Here is a 16,275-nt window from a genome sequence, read left to right on the forward strand (position 1 = left end):
TTGTAGAATGCTTCACCTGGGTCCAAGAATGCCCCACCTAGCCCTGCTCTCCCCCACCCCCCAATTCAAAAGTTTGAATATCGTTGTTCAAGGAACTATAAATGTTCTTGTATCAAAGTACCATGTTCAATGATGCACAAAATGGCCAGTTGACAGAGCTGATGGGAATTTTGGTCCAGGAACATCTGGAGGGCCATAAATGGGAAATCAAATCTATTTACTTCATTATTTAAATCACAGTTTAAATCAGGAATCAGCGAGACTTGCTTTCAGTCATGGTTTTCTACATAAAGACTTGTTCTTACTGGCATCATTTTAATATTTACAACAAAATGAACTTTTGATTGTAGAATAATGCCTGCTTTGCTCATGAGTAGAAAAACTTCATTAAAATGTTCCCAAACTTGGTCTCTTTTATGACCTGCTGCCATTATAGAGTTTCTTAATTGTCGCCCGGTACCTTTATCTCCTGGTTGAGGCCCGGTGGCATAGAGCAATCACCTTAGCTAGGTGTAATGCCCTGCCTTCCTCCTTTAGCCTTGGACGCCACCTTGGAATCCCACATAAAGAAAGGAAATGCCCATGTGGCATGGGTTCTGTGGAAACAGTATCTCATACGCTGTTGGATTGTCCTTTTTATGAGATAGGTAGGAAGAAGCACATAATTCCCTTCCTGCATGGAAGTGAAGGCATTACAGATAAACAGAAGGTTATATATCTTTTAAACAGCCACAACTACAAGCTGTTGGAAGCGGTGGCTAAATTTTTAAATGGTGTTATTTTAATTCGTCAGAAGTTGTAAAGGCTGTTATTATCTTGCAATGTTGATGTTAAACTATTTATATGCCATTAAAGGTATTCGAAATCGAATCGAATAGAGTTTCTTCTCCAGGGAGAAAATAGTATGATAAATCTCAGGCTATACACACAATGATCCCAAGACCTGTGGAATATTCTGCTCAAAAGGTTTCACTTTCATTTTTGCTGTTTGTTTGCCCTTAATGCAAAACACTTCTAAACCCATTGAGGCAGGAAATAAATTGTTTCCTACATGGAGTTCCACATTGTTTTTTGCCCCCAAAGGTTTCATTTCTCGCCTCAAAATGTTTAAAATGAATCCTCTTTTAAAATGATTTAAAATGGCTGCCATGTTTTGAAAAGGTCTTCAGTCGAGTGGAATCTTTTGACTACGTTTCCCACCTTCTCTGCTTCCCTGAGCTTCCTCCTCGGCACCATTTCCTGAGCTTACTTAGCTTTCCCTTGTCTGTTTATTTGCAGCATTTCTCTGTTCTTTTACTGGGTGAAGTAATCTTTGAAGCATCGAGTATACAAGGAGTATAAAATGCAGCAGGAAGTTGTGAAGCATTGAAGCATCAATGCAACACAGAACTTTAAAAAGGGAGGGAAATCATATACTGGTGAGCAGGATTTGTATGAGCGGGAGAATGTAGGCCTGCATCATTGTAAAAGGAAGGATTGAAGACGTTTTAGAAACTTTTAGGACATTTGTACAGAAAGGCCATTGCCTCTGCAGACACAAATTCATATTTGTGAGAGCTGCAGAGGAAATCGTGTGATAATATCTTCTAGGTGGAAAAACTGCCAAAATTAATCTTACAGAATCTTCTGGAAGAGTGTGATGTTTTCAATAGATGAATGGAATTCATTTTCCAAATAAAATAAAATAAAACGCATGACCCTACAGCCTCATGCTACATAATTAAAAATTAACCTTTTTATCATCACGAATAACCTTTGAACAATAATGTATGTCAAATAGAAAACTATTTAAACTGTCTTTAGACATGTATTGTCGAAGGTTTGTGGGTTTAGATATGTATTGTCGAAGGCTTTAGATATGTATTGTCGAAGGACACAGTGTGTAACAGACTTCCCTCTGTGATACACCTCTGAAGATGCCAGCCACAGATGCAGGCAAAACGTTAGGAACAAGATCCACCAGACCACGGCCCCACAGCCTGGAAAACCCGCCACAACCATTTTTTTGGATAGATCTTTTTTTGCTCAAAAAAACCTTGTATCGAAAAAATCCAATTTATTCTTTTTTATCCAATTTAAATTAAAAATCTGATTTAAAAAAATAATAATTGGTTTTTACCCACCTTGATCTGCAAATAGAAAACACCATAGGCTGGGGGCCTGGGGTTGAAGCATAAAAGCATGCTTATTTGTTTAGCATGCTTATTTATTTGTTTGTTTGTTTGTTTAATATGTTCTACAGGCTGTCCTTCCCCATATGAGTTCTAGTTGGAGCACATCATTGGTTGGCTGCAATAAAATAATAAAATCCTGCAATTGTATTCTGGCACCCTAATTTCCACTAAGGGATAATAGTTAGAATTAAAACTATACCCCTTATAAGCATTCATTTCACACCACTAGGAAAAAAAAGAGGGAAGGGGAGGTCTGTAAATGGGTATTGTTGCTGCCTCAACCATGAGTCTAATGGAATAGCTATATCTAACAGGTCCTGCAAAATTGTATCTTATCTTATAGGACCTGGGTCTAGCTCAGGGGTGGGCAATTATTTTTTTCCATGGGGCTGCATAAGAAACAGAAAATATTGTGGAGGGCCGGGCCAAAAGGCTGAACTCAATTCTGCATAATAGGGGCTGATAAGTGACAGACAGGTGCACAGATCAACTTGGAATCAGTGGCAACAGTTCTGCATACAACACTATTTGGCACAAAGAATCACAGGCTTAACCTACCTGCATAGTTGTCCACTGTGACAATCAAGCAAGTGGGGAGACTTAAGTCCCTTGACCTACTTTTTTCATTGACGGGTGCTTTTGAAAGCCCCGCAGAAGCCGGTTGCCTTGGTTGCCAGCTTCTGCGGGGCTTTCAAAAGCGCCTGTCTCCCCAGCAAGGCAGGGAGGGCGAGGTGCTTTTGAGAGGCGCTTTTGAAAGCCCCGCAGAAGCTGGCAACCGGCTTCTGCAGGGCTTTCAAAGGCACCTCACTCCCCAGCAAGGCAGGGGGGCGAGGCGCTTTTGAAAGCCCCGCAGAAGCCGGCAGCCAAGGCAATCGGCTTCTGCGGGGCTTTCAAAGGAGGGGAACGCCCCAGAAGCCACTGCGCGAGGGGAGTTGCCTTTCTCAGAGGCCCTTTCCGGTACAGTGGCAAGGTGAGGGGGGAAGGGGGAGGGTTAGCGGAAGAATGAGCAGGTCCTCTTAGGCCAGGGTCAGGTCTGTCATACGGGCCAGTCAGAATCATCCGGCGGGCCGGATGTGGCCCCGGGCTGTATAATGCCCAGGTCTGGTCTAGCTTGACAGAGTGTTCCATCAGTCTGGGGGCAGAGCTGAAAAGACTCTGGTCCTGGTCAAGGACAGCCAGACAACTTTCAGGCCAGGGACCACCAGCAAGTTGCTATTAGCCAAGCCTAATGCTCTTTCGGGAACATGTCAGGATAGGTGGTCCTGCTGGTATGATGGCCTCAGCCTGTTAGTGCTTTCTTCTTAACAAGTGGAAGTAGCTACTGGAATGGCAGAACGCAAGAAATGGGGAGAACGTGAAAACACAAAACTTGTACTGCCAAACCATGGTTCAGTGTCAGGGTTAAAGAACCCATTTCTTCTTCTCTCAAGGCAATGTTCATCCTTTGAATAAGCAAACCTTCCAGAATGAGAGAAGTATCTACTATATTGTCACCAACCTCCAGGCGTGGCTTGGAGATCTCCCAGAATTGCAACAGATCTCAACCCCAGGTTGAGCAGAAGTAACATGCTCCAGTATCTATTTTGAATTGGGGGGGAGGGGAAGGGGAAGGTTGAGGTCCACCCACCCTGGGAAAAGGGGGAGTGGGAAGAAGCCCCATCATTTGACTGAGGTACACCCACCCTGAGGGAAGGGGAAGGAAGGGGAGAGAGGGGAGGTGGCCCATCATCTAGTTGAAGCCCACCCACCATGGGGGAAAGGAGGAAGCAAGGTAGGGAGAGGAGAGGGAAGGGAAGGGGGCAATCATCTGATCATGGCCCACCCATCCTGGGGAGTGGGAGTAAAGGGGTCATTCCCCTTGGAGAATACAGAGATCATTTCCCTTGGAGAAAACAGCGGCTTTCAAGAGCAGACTCCATGGCGTTATATCTCCCGGAAATCCCTTCCCTCCCCAACTCCACCCCTCAGGAATTTCCCAACCAGGCTCTGGTGCTTTCTTGTAATCAATATCACCAAAAGGCTCAGTATCACCAAAAGGCTCAGGCCAAGTTACGATGCCAGACTGAAGATTTTAGTGCTTGAGCTCCCTGATTTGAAACTCCATTCTCCGTTATCTCATACCGTTCATGGTCAAAGTGAAGATTCACCCGCAACTTCATTTGGTACCCTGCGCTTCTCCTCCCTCCCAGGCAGCCGTCCAAGCAACTGGGCAATTTAGGAAATAGATATCTATAAGCTTACTGAAAGTTTAGCCACAATGTGCATGAGTTGTTTTAGGCCAGGACTTTTCCCTGGTGAGGATAATGTGCTGGAAAAACAGGTCTTTTTCTCTCTGTTTACCAAATTGCACAGTGAATGAGGGAGGGAGGCAGACAGGCACAGTCGATCCGCAAAAGGGAACTTCCCACACCACAGCAGCAAGCAAACATTTTTTGTTGTGCCACTGAAAATCAAAACCTCCAACTTGTTCAGTCTTCACAAGCTTCTCCCAGACTGGTTTTCCCCAGCCCCACTCAAACCAATAAAAACTACCAGGCACACATGTGTGTAAAATGCTGTCAAGTTGCAGCTGACCAATAGCAAACCCAGCAAGGGGCTTTCAAGGCCTGGGAAAAGCAGAAGTGGTTTGCCACTGCCTTCCTTTGCAGGGCCTTGCTTGGTGATCTGCCATCCAGATACTGACCCTGTTTAGCTTCCAAGATCTAACAAGAATCAGACTGTACCATACTGCTTATTCTCCCCCTCCAATATAAGAACAAGAACATAAGAACAAGCCAGCTGGATCAGACCAGAGTCCATCTAGTCCAGCACTCTGCTACTCGCAGTGGCCCACCAGGTGCCTTTGGGAGCTCACCTGCAGGATGTGAAAGCAATGGCCTTCTGCGGCTGTTGCTCCCGAGCACCTGGACTGTTAAGGCATTTGCAATCTCAGATCAAAGAGGATCAAGATTGGTAGCCATAAATCGACTTCTCCTCCATAAATCTGTCCAAGCCCCTTTTAAAGCTATCCAGGTTAGTGGCCATCACCACCTCCTGTGGCAGCATATTCCAAACACCAATCACACGTTGCGTTGCGTGAAGAAGTGTTTCCTTTTATTAGTCCTCATTCTTCCCCCCAGCATTTTCAATGTATGCCCCCTGGTTCTAGTATTGTGCAAAAGAGAGGAAAATTTCTCCCTGTCAACATTTTCTACCCCGTGCATAATTTTATAGACTTCAATCATATCCCCCCTCAGATGTCTCCTCTCCAAACGAAAGAGTCCCAAACGCTGCAGCCTCTCCTCGTAAGGAAGGCGCTCTAGTCCCTCAATCATCCTCGTTGCCCTTCTCTGCACTAATATGTCCCAGTCATAAAAGTGTCAAGCTTCGATAACAGCTTAGAGAGGAAATTCATCTTGTCAAGGGATGAAAATCCAAGAGGGTACCCATTACAAGATGCTGATGAAGATTTTGTTCACTGAGAAACACAGTTTCCTGTTTCCCTCTGCACTGGACAGGATGACAGAACCTTCTTGGGAGATGAAGAAAAATTTAGGCTACCTTTGGCTATGCGTGATACATGCTAACCGCCCACAGAATTGCTTCCAAGCAACCCCAGATACTCACCCTGATCTATGACAGCAGCCAAGAGGCAGACACGAAGAGACATATGCATAATTCCAGATTGAAGCTGCCGCTGGACGCAAGCCAGGTGGAGAAATGTTGAGCGCAGTGAATGATCTAGCTGCAGCTGTTCTATAAGGTGGGGGGGGGAGCAGAGGACGACTTCCTAGGAAGAGGAGGAGGCACAGAAAGAACTCCTCCCGTCACTCTGTGCCCTGCCTCTGAGGTCAAAGGCAATCCAAACAGGAGGCAGGAATAACGGCTTTCCTGTGGAGGCCTGTTGAGGGGGTTGGATCCAGTGTTTTGCATTGCATAATCACCAAGCGAAGGAGGCCTGGTGGAATTCCAACGTGAAGAATCACCCGCCGTCCTGGATACATCTGCAAGGATATGGAGACACTCAGGAGAGAGTTGCAACAATGCCGCAGCACAGTTTTGGTCCAGTGTCTAGAATCTTTCTCCCGCCGCCCTCTTATTTTGCTATTCACGAGAGATAGGGTTGCCGCACTGTGGACTCAGATTTACACCTGGTACAGATGCCACGCAGTCCAGCTTCCAACGTAGCTTTTTTTTTTTTTTCCAGACGTAGAATAAAAGGGAAACGTTTGAAAGGAACACGTAATAATAAATAGGAGGTGAGTTTTTTGTAGGTTTAGAGATCAGTTGTCATTCCAGGAGATTTCCAACTTCCATCTGGAGGCTGCCAACTCCATGAGAGAAAAAAGTCTGGTACTTTTCTGTTGACTGAAAAAGCTTGTAGCCTAGACAGCAACCTGTTCCAACTTGTTTTTTTGTACGGGTTGGCCTCTGCTTGACCAGTTGGCTTCACAGAGCTTTTTGCAATTTGTTTCTCTTCCTCTCTGCTTGCCCTCCTCTACGAAATGTTGGCTCATGCCCCTAGAAAACAAGGCAGAGCGGGCAGCCAGCCAGCCTTCCTGGTTAGCTCTGGCCTCCGATTTTTACACAGTGAGCTGCCTCCCTCCCTTGCTCAGAGGCGAAGGCTGGGGAAAGGGGATATTCATTCCACTCTGGTTTTTCTTACCGTTGCTGGGCAGCCAAGAATGCAGGGCCCAGAGAGGCAGCCCTGCTCAGAATAGCTCTGTGTCCCTGGATAACCCTCCAGCATGGGTGTCGTTGACCTTTGACTCTTAGCCTGAATCGGTGGCTTGTATGTGGACCAGGAGCAGGGGCATAACAAGGCAAACTGTAGCCCTGGGCAAAACCTGAGTTGGATGCCCCCCCCCCCCGCCGCCCATGGGCGGCCACTCCACCACGACCAATTTTTTTTGCACCAGGACATTGATGCATGCAGGGAGTGCATTTTTAGACATATCAGCACTGAAATTTCAGTGTATCATCAGGAGACTGTCCTTATGCTGCCTCCCAAGTTTGGTGAGGTTTGGTTCAAGGAGTCCAAAGTTATGGACTCCCAAAGGGGGTGCCCCATCCCCTATTGTTTCCAATGGGAGCTAATAGGAGATGGGGGCTACAGTTTTGAGGGTCCATAACTTTGGCCCCCCTGAACCAAACTGCACCAATCTTGGGGGGTAGCATAAGGACAGTCTCCTGATGATACTCTGAAATTCTGGTGCCACTAGCCTAAAAACTGCACCCCCTGCAGGCCAAAAGTGGAAAACCACTAAAATACCCAAAAACGAACCCTGCACTTTGATGCCCCCCACAAGGTGGTGCCCTGGGCAGCTGCCCACCTTGCCCAATGGGCATTATGCCCTTGACCAGGAGGAAGAGGCAAAAACAGAAAGATTTTTTCCTTGATCAGACTTTCTCCCTCTCTGTCTTCTTGGGGTTTATTTGGGATAGGAGCTGGAAACAGCTTGTGCAGTCTGCAGTGGGTTTTGCATTTAACTGTGTCAACTGGGTTTGGGGAAGAGAATGGAAGCAAGCAAGGAATACTGTTTGCTTGTAAGAGCCTCGCTTTTGTGATTTTTAAAGCTTCTGACTTCCACACCGGGGATGAAGAAGAGACTGTCTCTCAGCTCTGCACCTAATGGGATTTGTTCTGTGTTTACTCTTGAGGTTTGGACTCCTTCCAGGAAATTCGGTAAACTTCAAGAAGTGAAGTCCAAGGAGAAAAGAAAAAATGCTCTCTCTCTCTCTCTCTCTCTCTCTCTCTCTCTCTCTCTCTCTCTCTCTCTCTCTCTCACACACACACACACACACACACACACACACACACACACACATGCTTCTGTGACCATGCAAGTTAGGGATGCAAGGAAAACATAGTTGTGCTTTGGGAGGTTATACATGATCCCTCCACCACAAATTCCTTCATTATTAGTCCTGCAGATAGGGATGCCAGCCTCCAGGCAGGTGTATGCAAAAAATGTCACTCTGTACCAAATAGCTATAGGACAGTAAAGACCAATAAAGTTCAATAAATCATGTATACTTATTTTAACAAAGTCTTTCCTGTTCATTTTTTCATAATAATCAAACATTCAAGCCAAAAATCAATCAATAAATGTGTGTTCAAATGAATAATTGCATTAAGTTGTATCATTTGTATTCATTACACCCTAGTAAGTAAGTAAGTAAGTAAGTAAGTAAGTAAGTAAGTAAGTACGTAGAGATGCGTAAGTATGCAATGGCAATGCGATGAGAGTACGAACGAACGAGATCTAACGAGTCTTAAATCCAGAACGGTAACGGTAAAGAAAGAAAGAAAGAAAGAAAGAAAGAAAGAAAGAAAGAAAGAAAGAAAGAAAGAAAGAAAGAAAGAAAGAAAGAAAGAAAGAAAGAAAGAAAGAAAGAAAGCTTTAAGTATGGTCAATGACCAAATACAATACAGTTCTTCAATACAGCAAAAAAAATCTACAGAAAAAAAGCAAATACAAATCTCTCCCCAATACTCCAGCACTTTCCATATACATATTAAGTTAAGTAAGAAGCAGGGGCAGTGATATATTTCTGTGTAGGGGAGAGAGGACAATCTGAATATCTTGCCAAATCATACTGTCATGATACATCTTCAATTCTTTGGATAAGACCAATTTTAAAATGATCCCAGTTTGTGATCATATGAATGTTATATGAAAGGCCACATTTATTAATGTGGGGGGGAGGGACATGTACCCACCTGGGTTTAAAAGGATCATTAGCTAGCAAAGGCCAAAGACCATTTGAATAGTGTGGTGCTTTGTCCATTTATACGTTGTTCTTATTATCATCCTATCCTTCAGACTCATTACCCTGTTTCACACCTAATAAAAGTATTTGAGAGGATTGCTCTTTAAAAAATGGACTGTAGCCTTTCCAGCTGAATCACACTCAATTGTGAAATCCCCAAGTGGCCACCATATAGAAATTGTGTCAATATTTTAGCTTGATATAATTTTAATGCTGCCTGTACATAGAAACCCCTTTAGTATGGAATAACTTCAACGCTGCATATGTTGTCTTTTCTACATGTTCAGTCATCATGTTACAGTGAATAATATGGCTCCCTGGAGCTTGACCCATGACTCCCAGATATTTAAATTTGTCAGCTTGTTCTATTCTGTTTCCATTTATTAACCAAGATCTTTTGGGAGGACACTTTCCACATGCCATCACTTTTGTTTTATTCATGTTAATTTTCAGATCTTTTTCGCAGTTAGTTGGGAACGCAGCTAATGCCCTCCGCATCCCAACTGGAGTTCTCGGTAATAGAACAGCATAATCTGCATCTAATAAAATCGAGAGGAGATGTGTATTTAGTTTAGGTGGATGTGAGTCTACATTTTTCATATGCGCTACTATGCCATTTATATAGAAGTTAAATAAAGCTGGAGATAATATACATCCCTGTCTTTGTCAAAAAGCATAGGGACGTAAATCACTCACCTTGACTCAGTGGAATATTGAAAATGGCTTTTTAATATTAGGAACATAAGAACATAAGAACAAGCCAGCTGGATCAGACCAGAGTCCATCTAGTCCAGCACTCTGCTACTCGCAGTGGCCCACCAGGTGCCTTTGGGAGCTCACATGCAGGAGGTGAAAGCAATGGCCTTCTGCTGCTGCTGCTCCTGAGCACCTGGTCTGCTAAGGCATTTGCAATCTGAGATCAAGGAGGATCAAGATTGGTAGCCATAGATCGACTTCTCCTCCATAAATCTGTCCAAGCCCCTTTTAAAGCTATCCAGGTTAGTGGCCATCCCCACCTCCTGTGGCAGCATATTCCAAACACCAATCACATGTTGCGTGAAGAAGTGTTTCCTTTTATTAGTCCTAATTCTTCACCCCCAGTATTTTCAATGAATGCCCCCTGGTTCTAGTATTGTGAGAAAGAGAGAAAAATTTCTCCCTGTCAACATTTTCTACCCCATGCATCATTTTATAGACTTCAATCATATCCCCCCTCAGACGTCGCCTCTCCAAACTAAAGAGTCCCAAACGCTGCAGCCTCTCCTCATAAGGAAGGTGCTCCAATCCTTCAATCATCCTCGTTACCCTTCTCTGCACTTTTTCTATCTCTTCGATATCCTTTTTGAGATATGGTGACCAATATTCATCTCCTGGTGGTATTTGCACACTTTTCTGCATTTTTACATCCATATACCTTGTGAAAATATACTCACATTATACCAGGGAACATAACAGTCCAGTTGTACATTCTTTGGTACCAACTGGTTCATTTTTAAAAATCACGCTACAAATAAAATCTCAAAACGGACCCTTTACTCATCTGGAGAATTACTTGCAGATTGCCTACGCCCAAAACCATCTTCTGGTCTCATGAATGAAACAGATCCGAAAGAGATTTAACATTCAGTACTGCAGAGGAGAAGAGAGAACCACCACAGTATCATCATTCGACTTTATGAATACTTGAAAATACTTTCGGTCACATATACCAGTCTCAAAAAGGATATCACAGAATCTAAAAGTACACAGGATGAGAGGCTGACCTGGCTTTACATTCGTCACTCCAAGTTGATCTTTCTCCTAAGGGTTGATTCGGGAGAATATGGCTGATAAAAATCTGGTTGGACCTAGCGGAAGTGCTCCTACCTCCTCACCGGCTCCATCGGCGCCCTCCGAAGGGGACTCTTGGCGCTTTCCGTGGAAGAGTAGGATCTACCCATCCCAGATTTTGAAGGAGATGCACTGCATTCTTGGTCAATGGGTAGTCGATTTTCTGATGAGAAGCTGGGCGCCCTGGAGCCCTTTAAGCTAGAACCTCCAAACAAGCTCAAGGTCCAAGGATATCACAGAATCTAAAAGTACACAGAAGGGCAACCAAAGTGATGCAGAAGTTGAAGCGCCTTTTCTAAGGAGAGAGTGGGGAGGAATATGGCTGATAATTTTAGAAAGAAGCTAGCAAAGAGATAATCTGGTAGAAGATGATGCAATTATGCATATTATGGAAAATGTGCATACAAGTCCCTCTGCATAAATAGCAGTATCCAGAGAAGCTGATGTACAGGACTGACTCAGGACAGATCAAAGACAGCACTTCTTTGCACAATACATAATTACTTTATGGAATTCACTGCAACAAGGTATAATGGTGGTTGCTTGATTATATTGTTTTGAAAGGGGATATTAGGCTAATGGATAGGAAAGAGACCCATCAGTGGCTATTGACCACACTAGCTCAGTGGAACCTTAGTTGGTTGGGAAACTCCTGGCTATCCTAGGATGGAGCCTTTGGAGGTGGACATCAGGGAGATTAGCAAGGAAATGATACCAAATGAGTCCACCCTCCAAAGCTGCCATTTTTTTCCCAAGGGAACTAAACTCATAGCCATGAGATCAGCTATAATTCCAGGAGAACTCCAAGCCCCAAATGGAAGCTGGCAAGCTTATGACTCATGCCTGTGCATCGTCAATCACTCCCCAAGTTCCTGGTTGCAGCATCTGTAACACACAGCCATCCAACCACCAATAACATCTGCTGGTGTGCACACCAGGCCCTGTTTCTCTTAATTGGTGGGAGACATCACCACTGAAACGCCAGTGCCTCTCCAGGAACCATATAATGAAGCACCTCTTAGTCTCCTCAGCGACAGAAAGAGAGGGTGTGCATCTGCTGACTGTGTCCTGAGGGAAATTTTTCCCTCCAAAATCTCTGACAGAATAACTCTGACTGAGCAATATTTTATTGCCAGAACAAAAATTTTAGCAATGTGGAGATGTTTAAGAGTTCATATTTCTCCTTTAGCTTTCCCACATTTTTTTTCTAAGAAGCCATCACAATAACCTTTAGCTGCTCTTCCAGGGCATGTCTCTGTTAGGCAGAGCAGTATTCCTGAAAGAAAACTAAAACAGCCTGTTGTCTTTCTGTCATGAACAAAAGAAAGAAATGACACCAGAGCCTTGTAAAGTTGAAACCAGAAATTTCAAAATTTTATTTACTATGTACAAGATTTTGTTTAGTAAATTTTCCAGTTGATACAAATTGCAGACAGGACACTATCCTTCTGCCTTTCTGCTGATTCTGTCACTTTGACACAAGACAAAATAAATCTGTCACTTCAATATAGTTGTTACGGAGTTCTGTTTGACTATCTAGCCCTTTTTTTAAAAAAATCTTATTGATTACCTTCAGGTAAGTACTACACGCACAAAATTCTTTGGACATTAACACTAAAGTAAATTCTCCCATAGATAGTCTCTCTCACACATTGCATATCATAGAAGGATAGCAGCTATCCTTGAAGAAGCTCCAGTTCTTTCAAGCTATCCTTGAAGAAGCTCCAGTTCTTTCCCCTTCCCTCAGAAGCTTTACTGCTTTTTATCTGAGTGGGATTGTCTTTGGAGAAAAAAATAACCAAGCCACCAGTGTGATTAATCAGTGTTACTGCATTATGTTTAACTCCATGAACTCCTTTACTGAACTCTGCCCTTCCTGGCACTTAATTCAGAGAACCACAGTCCACTCTGAACTGGCCCTCCACTTCTAGAGAACAGAGCTATCTCTGTTCACTCTGGCTCTCACAACAGAACTTCTCTCTCTCTTTTTTTCCAAAACTCCCTGTTTTCAGGCTTTATAATGTTGTGCAGCTCTCACAGTCAATCCCATGGAGTTCTAAATTAACCCTTCAGGTTCTGAACATCCCATTGTCTGCATAAGCCTGAATGCTTGATTACGTTATGAGCCACAACCACCAGATCCGAAAGCTCTATGACACACTAGCTGCAAAAAAAAAGCATGGTGTATATTTGACGCAGCCAGCAACTAGCAAGGGCTGATTGCTCAAGCAGTGTCCCCTGGATCTCTCTCCTGAGGGTTGCGGGGGAGAAATCAGCTGCAAAAAAGCATGGTGTATATTTGACAAACTACTGCAAAAAAAGCATTGTGCATTTGATGCAACCTGGCACAAGCAAGTGCTTATTTGCTCAAGCAGGGTCCTCTGAAACTCTCTCCCAGAGGTTTGGGGGGGGAGAGAAATCAGCTGAGAACTTTCAGAAGCAAAAGTCCAATGAAGGCTTGGAGGAGGAATCCAAACAATGGCCGAACAAAGCTGGCTGACCCAGTTGCTGGTACGCAAAATGTTTTTGTTACACTGCTGAACGAACCAAATGATCCACTGGTCTGTGTTCTGTTACACGAAACCGAGCTGGTACAACCTTTCATGACCATATCTCCAGTCACTCCTCCTGGTGAGATAATTTTAGGAGACAACAATAAGAATGAAAAGCATAGTGCCTGCGACCATTTTTTTCCCCTTCCCTCCTATTTCTGCACAGGATTTCTGCTGACAAGGAAAATACCATGAGGTTTTGGGGGTGGAGCCTGAAGAGGATGGGGTTTGGGGAGAGGAGGGACTTCAGAGTCTACCTTCCAAAGTGGTGGTTGTCTCAGATGAACTGATCCCTGTCGACTAAAGATCAGTTGTAATAGTTGTCTCACCTGAAGGTAGGCAACTGTTAGGTCTTGCAACCTAATGCAATAAAAAGACTCAGAAGTATTGATCAGTAGCATTTATTGACTAGGCGTTGTAGTAACATACTTGGCAAAGCCAGTTCTGATGACTTTGGCATTCACAGTCCCCTTTATCCCCCATAGGGCCCCCTTCCTTTTTCCCAAGAGCTGGAGCAGGGGTCTGCAAGTGGCCATGCTGGCAGGGGCTGATGGGAATTGTAGTCCATGAACATCTGGAGAGCTGCAGATTGCAGACCCCTGAGCTGGAGCTCAAGTGCCCCAAGGTCAGCAGCAGATATCAAGGTTTCCTGCCCTACAAGATAACAGATGTAATACAATTCTCCTGGGACAGAGGTACCAGGGAAAGCCTAGTTGTCTATAAAGCATGTGAAGCCATAAAGTAAAGCTCAAGGAAAGAATGCATAGATGGCAGTGGATACATATAGCAGGCTGGTTACATATATCTTTCCAGCAGCAGTTGCATGATTCTGGGAATGTATCTCAATCACCTAGATAGCACCCCCTGACAGCAACCCTACACAGAGTTCATCCTTTGAAATTGTCATTTTCTCTGGGGGAACTGATCTCTATACTCAGGAGATCAGATGTAATCTTGTGAGGACTCTAGGCAACCTTGTGAGTGACTGTTTACTAAGCTGGGAACTCAGGCCCTTTCCGTATGGGCCAAATACAGTGTCCCAGGGATGGCAAAAATGCCATCCCTGGGAGAGTGTTTGCACAGCGCCGTCCTGGCTTTCCCCGGGTGGCATGAAGCCGCCCCTGAAAACTTTGCTCAATGAGCAAGGTTATTGATAAACAGTGTCTTCCTGGCGGTGCGATCATTCCTATATTGTTATTTGAATTGCATTTTTTTTAACTTTGCACGTCAACTTGCACAAGTTTCTGGAGATGTGACCTGTAAATTTTCTAAACAAATAATATAGTCCTTCCAACATGATTAATTGGGGATGCCAAAGAATTAGCCTAGGTCAGGGGTCTTCACCCTTTTTGATCCTGTGGGACCCTTTGAAATTCTAACATAAGCACAACCACAAGGTGGAGGCCACAAAATGGCTGCCTCAGTGAAGATGGTGACTCTGCTGCCAAACCAATATTTTAAAAAAAAAATCTACACAGCCAATTAACTTACAAGCAGCCAGTCAGGAGCTGTAATGGTACTTTGAAAAAGATTTTGTAACTCGAGGAGTTAGTGGCGAACTGCAGATTTTTTTATCTGTGGCTGTGCCAAAATGCCCTGCGTGAGAGACAGCTCCAAAGAGGTTACTCATACCACAGCTATCTTCTCTGAAAACTATTTTTTTCTTCTAAATGTTTCCTCCACGAAGTTCCACATGGTTTTTACCTCCAAATGTTTTATTTCCAATGTCAAAGTATTTTAAATGAATCTCCTTTTAAAACAATTGTTTGGTTGAAACATTTTGAAAAGGCCTTCAGTTGTTGTCCGATTTATTGACTACATTCTTTTTTTCCAAACAATTTTTATTTAGAAATGTTCAAAACTTACCACAATTAACACACATTTTAAGTTGACTGCATTCTTATGGTTATCTGCACTTCCTCCTTGATGCCATTTTCTGAGCTCCATCTGCTCCCTCTGGCCTGTTCATTTGTGGCATTTCTGTGTTTGTTCTTTTATTTTGGGGAAACCAATCTTCGAAGCATTGAGTATACGAGGAGTATAGAATGCAGCATGAAGCTCTGAAGCACTTAAGCACCAATTCAACACAGAACTAAAAAAAGGGGGGGGGGATCACGTAATGGCGGCCAGGAATCATTTTGAGAGGTGTGTGCAGACATATATCCTTGTAAACATTTTAGAAATGTTCTAGAGGATTTGTGTGGAAAGGGTCAATGTTCACTTATCTTTTGCTAATTTACGTAGAGAGTGGGTTGTTCATAAGTTAGATTTATAGACCTGGGACTGGAATGTAGAGAGTTTCTGGTACCAGACATTTGCTGCCTTGCCTAGTTTTAACTGTATAAATTCCCTCCTAACTACAGGAATAATACACATGCAATTGAATATTTAGAATAGTATATAACAGTGATGACGAACCTGTGGCACGGGTGCCAGAGGTGGCACTCAGAGCCCTCTCTGCGGGCACGCACAAACAGAGTTCATCGTATGGAAGGGAAATCGCCCCCTCCCCCACACACACACCCTGGCCTGGGCCGCTGGGCTCGATTATTAGCATTACACCCAACACCTAGTTTTGGGGAAGTAGTGTAGGTAACCCTGTTAAGCGCTGTTAAACCCCACTGATTTTCATGCGAAGAACTGAAGCGCGACCCTTTACCTGGGAGTAAGCTTGGTTGTTGGCAATGGGACTTGCTTCTGAGTAAACCCTCCTAGGGCCGTGATTCACCGATTAGAAGAGTTGCATGGTTGCTTCAAAGCAAAGCCAACAACTACCACCAAGCCTACTCCTGAGTAATGCACGCCTCAGAGCCAACCATTTTTTCTAAACTAAAACCTCAGTATTCAGGTTAAATTGCCGTGTTGGCACTTTGCAATACATAAGTGGGTTTGGGGTTGCAGTTTGGGCACTCGGTCTCGAAAAGGTTCGCCATCACTGGTATATAAGTTCCAGAGAGCCACATTTG

At 43.9% G+C, this 16,275-nt stretch overlaps 1 protein-coding gene across 1 annotated transcript in view; it reads right to left on the reverse strand.

Moving 5' to 3' along the window:
* The window catches only part of LOC125435493, a 40,637-nt gene that overhangs the window by 12,577 nt on the left and 11,785 nt on the right, over positions 1 to 16,275 (reverse strand). Inside the window, 3 exon segments of the mRNA XM_048501691.1 lie at positions 5,781 to 5,943; positions 5,985 to 6,157; positions 13,182 to 13,385. Of these exon segments, the coding sequence (XP_048357648.1) occupies positions 5,781 to 5,943; positions 5,985 to 6,157; positions 13,182 to 13,385 (540 nt within the window).

Source organism: Sphaerodactylus townsendi, linkage group LG06 (genome assembly GCF_021028975.2).
Source record: "Sphaerodactylus townsendi isolate TG3544 linkage group LG06, MPM_Stown_v2.3, whole genome shotgun sequence".
In the NCBI taxonomy this organism is placed as follows: Eukaryota; Metazoa; Chordata; class Lepidosauria; order Squamata; family Sphaerodactylidae; genus Sphaerodactylus; species Sphaerodactylus townsendi.